The sequence below is a fragment of the Helianthus annuus genome, chromosome 9, assembly GCF_002127325.2.
Source record: "Helianthus annuus cultivar XRQ/B chromosome 9, HanXRQr2.0-SUNRISE, whole genome shotgun sequence".
Lineage (NCBI taxonomy): Eukaryota > Viridiplantae > Streptophyta > Magnoliopsida > Asterales > Asteraceae > Helianthus > Helianthus annuus.
Window position 1 is genome coordinate 179,002,268 of NC_035441.2, and position 13,132 is coordinate 179,015,399.

The 13,132-nt window shown below is 41.5% G+C and overlaps 1 protein-coding gene across 2 annotated transcripts; it reads left to right on the forward strand.

Moving 5' to 3' along the window:
- The first annotated feature begins 2,409 nt into the window (after nt 1-2,409).
- LOC110885207 (protein NBR1 homolog) lies at nt 2,410-6,678 on the forward strand. Of its 2 annotated transcripts, none has more exons than XM_022132895.2 (7): nt 2,410-2,760; nt 3,502-4,697; nt 4,775-4,904; nt 5,002-5,253; nt 5,337-5,486; nt 5,574-6,227; nt 6,309-6,678. In XM_022132895.2, exons 1-7 carry the CDS (start codon nt 2,734-2,736, stop codon nt 6,405-6,407), a joined length of 2,508 nt encoding a protein of 835 aa, XP_021988587.1. In that variant the 5' UTR covers nt 2,410-2,733; the 3' UTR covers nt 6,408-6,678. The 2 variants fall into 2 exon arrangements, with proteins under 2 accessions (XP_021988587.1, XP_021988588.1); XM_022132896.2 differs by having other exon boundaries at nt 6,319-6,678.
- The last annotated feature ends 6,454 nt before the right edge of the window (nt 6,679-13,132 follow it).

A 13,132-nucleotide genomic window follows, 5' to 3' on the forward strand; every position in this document is an offset into this window, starting at 1 on the left:
TTTTTTTAATACCTTTCTCCCTACCTTCAACTTTACAATATTAACCGATTTGCCCTTATTGTTATAAAATTATTCAATGTAGAGCAAATTACACAAATAGCTCCTACTTGGAGATGGTTTAGTGAAACACATCATGACTCGGAAGGGACGACCGAGCGATGGCAGTTCCCGATTGAACCTTCAAACAAGGGCTTACCAGACAAACATTGCATAATCATCAATAATTCAAAACCAACACTAGGAGATAACAACTACGTGTCCCCATCATAAAAGAAATTGTAGCATAACAATATTCAGGGGCAATAAAAAGAATATTCTTTCTATACATATCTAAAGTTTAAACACCACTGAGGTTGGTGGTCCAGTACCTTTTAAAACACTTGAGTGTGAGATTTTGGGTTCAAGTCATTTAAAAAGAGCAAGAAATTCGTCGTTAAAAAAATATCTAAAGTCTGAACACGAACGGTTTTTAGTCAACAACCAGAAACTCAACAATATAATTGAATGTCATGTAGATGGTGATGTAATTACGTATAAAAAAAATAGAAAATTGGTTTCCTTAGTGTACTAGTTTTCGAGTTTTCTTTGGAAGAAAGATACTACTAACTAGGGCTGTAAACAAACCGAACGTTTAGCGAACAGTGCGTAAACCGTTCGGCAGGAAGTTCGTTTACATTCGTTCGTTTAGTTAATGAACGAACATGAACAAGAAATTCCGTTCGATTAGTTAAATGAACGAACACGAACAACTGTCTCGTTCGTTCAATTGCGTTCATGAACGTTCGGTAACGTGTTTGTGAACATTCGTTCATGTTCGTTGTTTATGTTGTTCATTAAATATTTTTTTAGCATTTATTTATTTTATCTAAACCATTTACCCAAACAAATAAAATAGGAAACCCTACCTCCACCTTTCTTTCTTATTATTCACATCGAAAAATACAATTGAACTTTGTCGATTTTATCTGTGTTCGTGAACCGTTCATGAACACGTTCATTTTCTTAACGAACGAACACGAACAAAAAATCTCGTTCAGTAAGTGTTCATGAACCGTTCGTGAACACATAATATTCTCAACGAACGAACACGAACAAGGCCTTGTTCGTGTTCGTTCTTTACAGCCCTACCTTCAAACAAGGGCTTACCAGACAAACATTGCATAATCATCAATAATTCAAAACCAACACTAGGAGATAACAACTACGTGTCCCCATCATAAAAGAACTTGTAGCATAACAATATTCAGGGGCAATAAAAAGAATATTCTTTCTATACATATCTAAAGTTTAAACACCACTGAGGTTGGTGGTCCGGTACCTTTTAAAACACTTAAGTGTGAGATTTTGGGTTCAAGTCATTTAAAAAGAGCAAGAAATTCGTCGTTAAAAAATATCTAAAGTCTGAACACGAACGGTTTTTAGTCAACAACCAGAAACTCAACAATATAATTGAATGTCATGTAGATGGTGATGTAATTACGTATAAAAAAATAGAAAATTGGTTTCCTTAGTGTACTAGTTTTCGAGTTTTCTTTGGAAGAAAGATACTACTAAATAGGGCTGTAAACAAACCGAACGTTCAGCGAACAGTGCGTAAACCGTTCGGCGGGAAGTTCGTTTACATTCGTTCGTCTAGTTAATGAACGAACATGAACAAGAAATTCCGTTCGATTAGTTAAATGAACGAACACGAACAACTGTCTCGTTCGTTCAATTGCGTTCATGAACGTTCGGTAACGTGTTCGTGAACATTCGTTCATGTTCGTTGTTTATGTTGTTCATTAAATATTTTTTTAGCATTTATTTATTTTATCTAAACCATTTACCCAAACAAATAAAATAGGAAACCCTACCTCCACCTTTCTTTCTTATTATTCACATCGAAAAATACAATTGAACTTTGTCGATTTTATCTGTGTTCGTGAACCGTTCATGAACACGTTCATTTCCTTAACGAACGAACACTAACAAAAAATCTCGTTCGGTAAGTGTTCATGAACCGTTCGTGAACACATAATATTCTTAACGAACGAACACGAACAAGGCCTTGTTTGTGTTCGTTCTTTACAGCCCTACCTTCAAACAAGGGCTTACCAGACAAACATTGCATAATCATCAATAATTCAAAACCAACACTAGGAGATAACAACTACGTGTCCCCATCATAAAAGAACTTGTAGTATAACAATATTCAGGGGCAATAAAAAGAATATTCTTTCTATACATATCTAAAGTTTAAACACCACTGAGGTTGGTGGTCCAGTACCTTTTAAAACACTTAAGTGTGAGATTTTGGGTTTAAGTCATTTATAAAGAGCAAGAAATTCGTCGTTAAAAAAATATCTAAAGTCTGAACACGAACGGATTTTAGTCAACAACCAGAAAGTCAACAAAATAATTGAATGTCATGTAGATGGTGATGTAATTACGTATAAAAAAAAATAGAAAATTGGTTTCCTTAGTGTACTAGTTTTCGAGTTTTCTTTGGAAGAAAGATACTACTAACAAATACGATAGAAGACGAATTCTTTATATACCCCTTGTCTTGTGTTCGTACCGTTACCATAACCATAACCTCACAGTCACTGAAATCGCTTCGCGGCTCACGGCTACGCGATTTTTCAGCTCATCCATTTCCCATCCACCCAATCCAATCTAATCATATACTCTTCGATCATCGTTTCCAAAGTTTCTTTCTTTCTTTCTGTTATTCTCTCACTTCACTCTCTCCACATGGCGTCTTCGTCAATTGTCATCAAGGTTTGTTTTTTATTGTTTAATTTTGCATATCTATGTGTCGATTTTGATATGATCGTCTTGTTACCGTATTTTGTGGTGTAATTTGTTGATCGTGTATGTTTTTGGGTGATTATTAAAATAGTTGTTTGAATTAAAGGTTGTTGTGAAGCTAGGGTTAGGGTTTTTGTTGATCTTTTTACGACGACGATCAGTATCATTTTTACTTTTTTTTGTTATTTTTATTGGGGTAAAACCTAATTTCTCTCTTTTGTTTTGTATCATTTTGTTGTTTGCCTCTTATTATTTTCATTTGTACAACGAATTATTGTTCATTTTGATGTGTTAGTGTAACTTTTGTTTAGGATTATAACAAAATATTATGTGAATCGAAGAATTGTAGGTGTGTTGAAGGGTTAGTTTTGTAGATTTTTGTGTTGAAAGCTGAAATGTTGATGTGATAATATTCAATGTCTTCTTGTCTGACTTAAAAAGAATAAATTATTATGCAAGGAGCTGTTTGTTTACCTCTTAAAGGTTCAGACCTCTTACTGGTTCAGCACTTAATGGTTCAGACTGTTTGTTTCGTGGGTAGATAGATGTCTGAATGGTTCAGACATTTGCCTCTGAATGGTTAAGTATTATACAGAGTCATTTTGATTAGCCGATTATGTTGGTATGATGAAATTTTAGTATTGTAGTGTGTTTTGTTTAATCTCGGCTTTCTGTTGATGAAGTTTTAATGGACATGTGGTAAATTTGCAGGTTAAGTTTGGGGAAACGCTTCGGCGTTTCATTGCTTCTGTCAATGACAAGAAACTTGTTCTCGACATTGATATGTTGATGGAAAAGATCCGCGGGCTTTTCAGCTTCGGTTCTGATGTCGAGTTTACCATGACTTATGTCGATGAAGATGGTGATGTGGTTACTCTTGCTGACGATGACGATCTTCATGATGTTGTTAGACAATCTCTGAATCCAGTGAGGATTACTGTGAGCCTAAAGAGTAGCAACTCTAATGCATCAAGTGGGAATTCTACTCCCATGAGATCACAAAACCCACTTCCGTTTCAAACGTTGAACTCTGGGATTTCTGAAATTATAAACTCTGTTCCTGAGCCGCTTCGTGAAGCTCTCTCAAAGCTACATCTTGATTTAGCATCTAAAGCATCGTCTTCTGCTCCAGTTGCGGAGCTTGTAGAAAAGATGAAGGCTTTGTACTTGAACCAGGTGGCTAGCCAGAAGGCGAACCCTCCTACTGCGGGTCCATCAAATGTGAAATCTGAACCGTCATCTGTGGAGACTAAGGTTCAGGTGAACCCTGAAGCTGGAAGTTCAAACTCTAAGAAGAAAGAAAAACAGGTTCAAAAGGTGACTGAAGGTGTGAAGTTCAAAGACGTTCAGCCTCCACGAGGCGTGGATCTTAACGTTCCTTACTTTGAGTACGAATCGTTTCAGGCTCCGATTAACTCAACAAAGAGCGTTGGTGAAGGGTCTACCGGCAAAGGCAAGAACACTATCGGTGGTGTTGAGATTAAGAAAGAATTTGGCTCGGAGAAGAAGGATGACATCAGCAGTGGAGCTTTTAATGAACCTTTGAAGCCTGATCTTTTGTCTCCACACTATTTTGAACAACTACACCAAATGAACCAACACTTACAGGATGGAATAGTGGGCCAGGGGTCCCAAAGTGCGCAGGCAGTCACAGATGTTAACAAAAACAGTAATGATTCTGGCAGCTCTTCAAGCTGGGCTCAGGGGATGGTGAACGCAGGTTGGCCATTTTCCGGGATTCCGTTAACGAATGACTCTGTTTCACAGGGGCATCGTCATTCTCGTGGCCCTCACTGGAAGAGACACGGTCTTGTTAGTAATGGCATTGGCTCCATATTCCATATGGGTGTTTGTTGCGATGGATGTGGAGTTCATCCCATAACCGGGCCTCGGTTCAAGTCAAAAGTGTAAGAAAATATTAAATTGATGTTGTAAAGACGTATGTAAGTTTTTTTTTTTTTTTAAACTTGTGTAACTGTTGCAGGAAAGAAAATTACGACTTGTGCAACGTTTGCTTTGCGGGAATGGGAAATGCAACTGACTACATTAGAATCGATCGCCCGACAACTAGTTTTAGGCGTCAACATATGCCCTTCAAGGGGTTCTATGATCCTGTATGTAGTTTTGAGATAAGTTATATTAATGATTTATGGTTCACTTGGTGAAAAACTGATAACAATTTATTCACTGGGATGTTTCGTGTCTTTACAGTCTTTCCGTATTCCACCTCCAACACTACCACATGCCATGCGGGCTCCTGGGTCAAAGCTCCCTCGGTCAAAGCTCGATAGCCGATTCATACTTGATGTTAATGTTCTTGACGGAACCATCATGGCTCCATTCACTGCATTCACCAAAATATGGAGGATGAGGAACAACGGCACCGTCATCTGGCCCCATGGCTCACAGCTTCAGTGGATCGGGGGAGATCGGTTAAGCAATTCAGATTTTGTCGATGTTGAGGTTTGTAGTCTTTGTAGCTATACCCTATTGTTCTAGTTTGAAATTTTCAAATCCGGTCCCTTAGCGTTTATATCTTCTGTCAGATCCCGGTAGATGGTTTGCCTGTGGACAAGGAGCTTGACATCGCGGTTGACTTTACCGCTCCGGAGCTTCCGGGCCGATATGTTTCTTATTGGAGGATGGCGTCTCCATCTGGACAGAAGTTTGGGCAACGCGTTTGGGTCTTAATTCAGGTAAATAAGTTCTTTCGATTTTCGATTTATGTTAATGCTTACATATTAGTGTTATTGATTTTGATTATTGTTCTTTCGTTCTTGCAGGTGGATGCTGCTATGAAAGATTTGGGGGAAACCTCGATCAATTTGAATCTGCCACCTGTCACAAGGAACCCGGAAGTAGTTAATCAGGATCTTGTTATGGATAACATTCTTTCCGGAAACAATATCATCAAGGTCACTGATTCTGGAAATACGTTTGGTGATTTTTCACCTAAGGATGATGAGATGAATTTTCCGATTAATGACTCGTTGATTATCGATAACGGTGGTGTGTCAAGCACTATGGCTACTCTTTCCGCTCCACCAGCGACTGCTAGCAATCCGGTTTATAACCCTGCACAAGTGGCAAGTGCTTTGGCTTCGCTTCCAGCTGGACCTACGTTTTCGTCAGGTTTGTATCCCACAGTAGGATTGGATACTATGGTGGACTTTTCTGTACCGCCACCTGCTGTGGTTAGTGGTGCACCGTCATCACCCCCCACAGTGGCGGCGGTGAAGCCGTCGGGTTCTGTTAGTCGAGAGGTGAGTGAACAGCAGGAGCAGGCTCTTGTGAAGGAACTGGAAGAGATGGGATTCAAGCAGCTGGATTTGAACACGGAAGTGTTGAGGATGAACGATTACGATCTGGAGAAATCTATTGATGATCTTTGTGGTGTTTTAGAGTGGGATCCAATGCTCGACGAACTGCAGGAAATGGTGAGTGTGTAGATTTCATACCTGTGTGTTATTAGCTTTAAATGTTAGTGATGTTGTTTATTGATTAGTGGTGTTGATTAGGGTTTTGCAGATACGGAAGCCAACAGGAGGCTGTTGAAGAAGAACAATGGAAGTATTAAGCGTGTGGTCATGGATCTCATCAACGGAGAGAGGGCTTAATCCAGTGACTTATATGTCGATCGTAGTATAATATCTAAATAAAGTGTGAGGAAGACTTGGTGTGTGTGTGTGGGTGTAGTAACCGGTTCGAACTTATGGTGTGTGGGTGTAGTACATGGTTCGAACTTGTGGTGGGTGGGTGAATAAGGATGCTTAGCTCTGGTTAGCTGGGCTGATCCGTGTGGCTATATATATGTATCTGGCTGTTGCTTTATCGAACTTTGATGCTGTAATATAAGATGTCTTTATATTTGTGTTCGTGCTTGAGGTTTATTTTGTGTCATTTAGGTAATAATTTGTGAAGATAAGTAAATGACAAACATAGCACATATGAATTAAAAGCTGTTAGACCCCAGTTATATGTTATTGCTTTCATCCATTGACATGTTATGTTTCTATGAATAACGTTATGCATGAGCGTTTTATATGGACTTCAATGATCCGGCTCAAACGGAACATAGTTCATCCTTACACTTAATCATGAGTTGTTTTGTTAATTCAGTTGTTATCTGGATAAGAAGATGAGGCTATCTTATTGTACTGTGAATCAGATGAGAGCGCGTATTAGCCGTCATGAAAGATATATAGTTCAAGCACATAAACTCTCGTGTACGCGAGTTCCCAATGATGAAAGCAAACGTTCGCTCACCATAAATGATAAATCGTCGAATAGATTTAGTGTTAACAAGTCGGACACCAAAGAGAAACTACACCAATCTTTTCATGACAATGTGTTAAACAGTGACCTATTTTTAATCCGAAGGAACCCGAGCGACTTCACCTCTTTCACGATTCTAGCGATTATAACCTCTTTGTTAGAAGAAGAAAAAATCTCATTTTTAGCTTTCCATATGCACCAACACGCAAAAAAGATGATTCTTTAAAAGACTTTACTTTTCTGACTACTCAAATTCAAAGATTTATGTAACATGAGGATTGAGGAGATTTCTAACTAAGAAATCAAAGATGGGAGAGACGCCGCACCAACTTGAAATCAACTTAGAATTTAGCAGGAAGTCAACAAATGCTCACTCGTTTCCTTATATTCACCGCAAAATATACATAACGTCGAACCCACGTAGAGATGGGCATAATACCCGGTTCCAAACCCGACCCGGTAGAACCGACCAGGAACCGGTTCCAGTTCGTACCCGCTGTATAGAAGAACCGGTTCCGGGTTCAAAAAACCCGTAGGTTCTTACCCGGTTCCACATTTTATAAAAAATATAGGGTCGTACCTGGTTCCTACCCGGAACCGGTTCCTCCGTAAACAAAAAAACCCGGTGAATTAAAATAAAACCGATTACATTAAAACCAAACATTACATTACATTATAACATAACATTAACATAAAACCAACTAAACATAACATTAAATTACTAGTGGAGGGTTCAAATGAGAAGAAATTTTTTGTAAGAAGAAAAAACAAGAAGTTTCAACCAATAAGAATGCTTCATTTTACTTCATTTAATATTTGTTTTTAATTTTAATATAAGGGTATATTGGTAAACTTACATAAATCATTAATTTGTATTCTTCCCCTTTAATAACTAGCTAAATTAAATTTGTAACTCATTTTCAAAATATATATATTTTTTCCAAATTAAAATAACAACTTAATTTAAAGTGTAGAATAAATTACTAGTTGTGTAAGATAAATTACGAGTTGTGTAGGATATATTTCGAGGTGTGTGGGATAAATTTCGACTGTGTAGTATAAAATTCTATAATGTGTAGGGTATATGTAGGAAAATTTTGATATGTGTAGGTTTTGTAGATTATATGTAGGATAATTAATAAATAGTTGACTAATTAATTAAAGAGAGAAAATTAATGATATAAGTTATAAATGAAATAACATTTTACTAATATGTCATTTCTTCTTTTTCTTCTCACATTTAGTTTCTTCTCAAATGAACCTTCCCCTAAATTACTAAACATCATAACTAAACATAACATTAACATAAAACACACTCAAACCAACATCAAACAAACACACTAAACCTTTGAAGAACCAGTTCCGGATGATTCACCGCCTTCACTTTTCTTCGCCGTAGCCTTTGTAACCGGAGAATGACGCTCGGTGTGTTTTTTAAGCGTCGAGTTTCCCGTAGCCTTCATGAACTTGCCGCAACCTTTGCACCATGCCATCTCATGGCTATCGGTCATTAAGCACAGGTCAAAATGCTTCCAAACTTGGGGTTTCTTTTGGTTTCCAGAACCATGACCACTTCATCGTTGCACGCCATAACCGATTTGAGATGTAACTTGAAAGTTGAAACCGATTTGAGTGGGAGTAAGTTTTGTTTGATGGTGATATGCATATAAATACTTGAAACCGATTTTAATGGCAATAAATCGATTTCTAACGGCATTATAGCCGTTGGAATCGATTCCGGCAGGTTTTGCAGCTTTTTCTGGAAGTTACCCAAAGGAACCGGTTCCTCCGAAGAACAGGTTACAATATACCCGGATTCGGTTACTAACGGTTCCGGTAATTTTGGTTTGAAACTGGGTAGGAACCGGAACCGGTTCCTACAAGAATCGGTTCCATTGAAACTCAGTCAAGAACCGGGTACGGTTAGGAACCGGTTCCGGGTATAAAAAAAACCCCCGATTTGCCCATCTCTAAACCTACGTTTATGTTCCTTCTACTAAGAGCCACCAATGAAGGAATCCGATCCATCTCCGCCTTCCGCACTAAAATATTAATTTTCTTTGGGATCAAGTTGTTCCAATCCAACACAAATTGAGGAAACCCATGAATTATGGTTTATGAAGAAACAGTGATCTAATTAGGGAGTTAATTAGATTGGTTTAAGTTCCTTTCATGAAGGTTAATCTTCTTAAGAATATTTGAGCTCCGACTTGGTGATTTATCCTGCAAAACAGAACACCGTTAACTCGTTAAGAGGGGAATGTGGGGGTTTCCCTCTTAACCAGGCTCCGGCGTGAGAATAAGCGACTGCTTTGAGAGTAATTAAGTGTAAAGAGTGAGAGCCGAGGGAATAGAATGTTTAACCTGTGTGATGAGGTCTCTATTTATAGCCAGAGAGGTGTAAGGGGTTATGGGCTGATGGGCCTTGGGCCAGAAGCGGACAACAAAACGGATATGCTCTTTGTCTCACTGGCGTCGACCGCTTAGTGGCTTCTAGACGCTCGTCGGTGTTGGCGCAGCTTGATTGGAGCCACGTGTCATTGTTGTCGGCCTTGTTGTCCTTCTGTCATCAGCAGACAAGTGGAGATCGTGGGACAGTTGTCTCTGTCCTCTGATTGGTGCCACGTAGGCGTCCTTGTGTACTTCTCGTCAGGCGATCGTGGCGCACGATTGACCAGAGCCTGCTAGACGCTCATTGGCTCCTTTTACTGCCACTTGTACCTTATGTACCACTGTAGGTAGCCGTGCGCTTCCCTACTGAGTGGCTCTTGTTGGACAACAAACTAACCCGCGCGGGGTTAGCATGCTCATTTGTTCCATTGTTTTATGCTAAGTGCTGATACTTGGCTCTCTTGTGAGCCGTGCCTCGCGCGCGACAAACCACAACGCGTGTAAGTCGCGCGAGGATACTTTTAATAAGTTTTCTGAAATAAGGAGTATGGTTCCGCGCGCAACCTGGGCGGAGGTTTGCGCGACTTTTTGGGACCATACCCCTTCAAGTCCCCCCAGTCCAGTGCTGCACCATGCGCAACGCAAGTGGTTGGAGCTCTGGACTTAATAAAATTAGGAGAAATAAGTGTAGTAGGGGAAATGTTCTTTTGATCCTGATTGGTGTGGCGCATGTGGAAAATGTTGTTTTCAATTGCGAAAGTACAAATGCAGGTCTTTAGGGATTGCCGTTTGTCTGATCAGGCGCGCGGGTTTATTGGAGGTGATATGTAGCTGGCGCGGTTCATGTAACTTCTGCATGAAGTTACTTGCAACTTTTATGGCGGGAAACTTCGAAATTTGAACTTCTGACGGGTTGGTGAGATAAGTCGCTGAGAGCGACGTTTGAGTTGACCCCTGGCACGGGTGGCATCATGCCGCCTGCGGCGGTTACACTTCATGTCAGGAGAGTGAGGCCCACGCGCGCGTGGTAACCGTCACCCCTGGTTTTCCGCTTGACGTGGCAACCTCCTGTTGGTTAGCCTAGCGGCGAACGCGGCACGGTTTCCCATCGCATTAAATGCGATGGGTATATATATTCGAAGAGAAGGTGAGAGGTTCTCACTTCTCTTCGTTTCTTCTCTACTTTCCTCTCAGAATTCTTTGAATCTTCAAAGTGTTCTTCATATCTTCAAATCTTCAAACTTTTCTTCGAGTTTTTTCCAGATCTTTCTGAAAAGATGAGTGAAGAACATCAGGAGGTTGCTGTTACTGAGGAAGGACCAGTTCCTGTCCTTAAATGGGACTTAGGTCTCTTCGAACAAATCGTTCGTAGTTTCCGATTCCCACCGGAGTGGGATGCCCGGTATCCGGCTCAGGGCCAGACCGCGGCTGATGCACCACCCGGTTACATCACTTTATACGAAGACTTCTTCCTTCAGGGCAATTTCCGACTGCCGGCGACCAACTTTATGGGCAATATCCTTCATCACTACAACTTTCATATATCGCAGATGAGCCCACCCGGGATGGTGAGGGTAAGGCACTTCGAGTTCTTGTGCCATTCTCATGGCATTGAGCCATCTGTAGATAAGTTTCGTGCTTTCTATCAGTTGCAGAGGACAATGGGGTTCTTTTCTTTTGCGAGCCGTGGTGCGGCGAAGAAGATTTTACTGAACCCACCGAAGAGTTTCCATGACTGGAAACCTAAGTTCTTCTTTATCAGGGAAGAGGTTTTGCCGGTTTCCATGCCTTTTAGGGACTGGACCGAGGCCATACCAAAGGAAGATCTTCCCATTCCAAAAACTGCTCGGTGGTACCAGCAGCTAACCCCAACCCCAAATCGGGTGTTTGGGGAAAATGTGTTAGTTGCTGCTAAGATGAGTGACCAGTGGTTACCTAGCAGTAGGGAGGTTCCGGTTTCGAAGATCGGCGATCAAGGTTAGTTTCCTCTTTGTTGTTTTTTCAGTTGATCTGCTTTAATTGCTACTAACTTACTTAAGTGCATGTTTAGAAGCGCAACTCTATCAAGCTGCCTTCTCGACATTTGGTGGCTCCATGGGCGTTCGCCCATTGCGCGATGATGAGGAAAGCTGGTTTGACCAGATTAAAGGCAATTTCATGTTTCCAGCTGCTGATGCCTTCGCTTCGCCGCCCACCGCTACTGAAGGTGCGCAATACCCTAAACCTTGTCCTTTGCGCTCTGTGACTCTTGCTGGGAAAGAGACTCTCTATCTTTCCAGCGAGGAGTCAGTAGGTTCTTCTAGCGGAGAGCTAAGTTCCTGGTCTAAAATCTTTGCAGGTGTGTTGCGCGACCTGGGGATTGACCCTGAGGAGAAGAAAAAGAAACCTGTGAAGAAGAAGAAGAAGGTGGAGCCTGAAGTCACCAGCAAGGGCACTGGCCCTAGTCGCGCGACAACTGCTGCTGTCAAAGGTACTCTTCGCCTTCGTCAACGTGACTTAGATGATTATGTGATCATCAGTGACTCATTTGAAGGCTTGTCACGTGTAGCTAAGGGAAAAACTGGTGCTGGTGGGTCGAAAAGCTCTGGGAGCGCGGGTTCTCGTAACCCTGAAGCTGGCGCGACTCCATCTTTTCCTGAAGATGACGAAGCAGAAGAAGAAGATGTCGGTGCTCAGCTTATTGGGCGGAAGAGGGGTAGGAGCGAAGCCACGACTGGTGTGGCTTCCGCCCCTACATCTGTTGTGATTCCCGCGGTTGGGAAAACGAGCAAGCTGCGCTCGTTATACAAATTTTCTCCTGGTATGTTCTTCGCTTCTCTTCTTAATACTTTTCTCTTTGCTTAAATGCACTTGCTTTATTTTTCAGAAATCAAGAAGAAGACCCCTGAGAAGGGTGTCACGTTCAGTGAGGCTGCGGCGAAGAGGCCCAAGATTACCGTCAAGTCCACTGACACTGCTGCTCAGGATGCCGCGAAGGCTGCTGAGGCGTAGCGAAAGGTGGAGGAGGATCGGAAGAGAGAGGAAGAGAAGAAGAGGGTTGCGGAGGAGAAAAAGAAGGAAGAAGAAGAGAGGAAGAAGAAAGAGGAGGAGAGAAAAAGAAAGGCGGAGGAAGAGCGTTTGAAGAAGGCGGAGCATGCGAGGTTGGCCGAGGCGGCGAAGAAGAGGGCCCTTGAGGAGTTGGAAAAAAAGAAAGCCATGGAGCAGCCTGTTAATGTTCAAGGCCCTGAGGTTACAAACCCTACTCACTCCGCTCCTGTCATTACTTCTAAGGGTGCGGGTCGACATGCTTCAAGCAGTGCGAGCTCTGGTGGTGCAGGGGGCTTTAACCCGAACGTGATCGGGGCGAAGGATACCGTCGGCGATATCTATTACAAAACTTATAGTGAAGAAGAGCGCGGCGATGCTCCTCACCAAGCCCCTTGGAGCTTAAAGCAGAAAGATACATTTCATGAATTTGCCCCTTGCCGCGAGTGGTTCTTGAATTCGTTCACCCCTGCAGAAGTTAACCGGCAAAGGGCGAAACCTCATGAAATGTTATATCGCACCTTTATTCTTGGAGAGGCCAACGCTCGTGCTGCCAACCACCAGATAGTCCGTGAATGGCGAACGATGGTTAGAGAGCGCGCCGATTGGGAGGCTTATCGTGAGCGCACGTTAAAACGCATTGCTGCGTTTG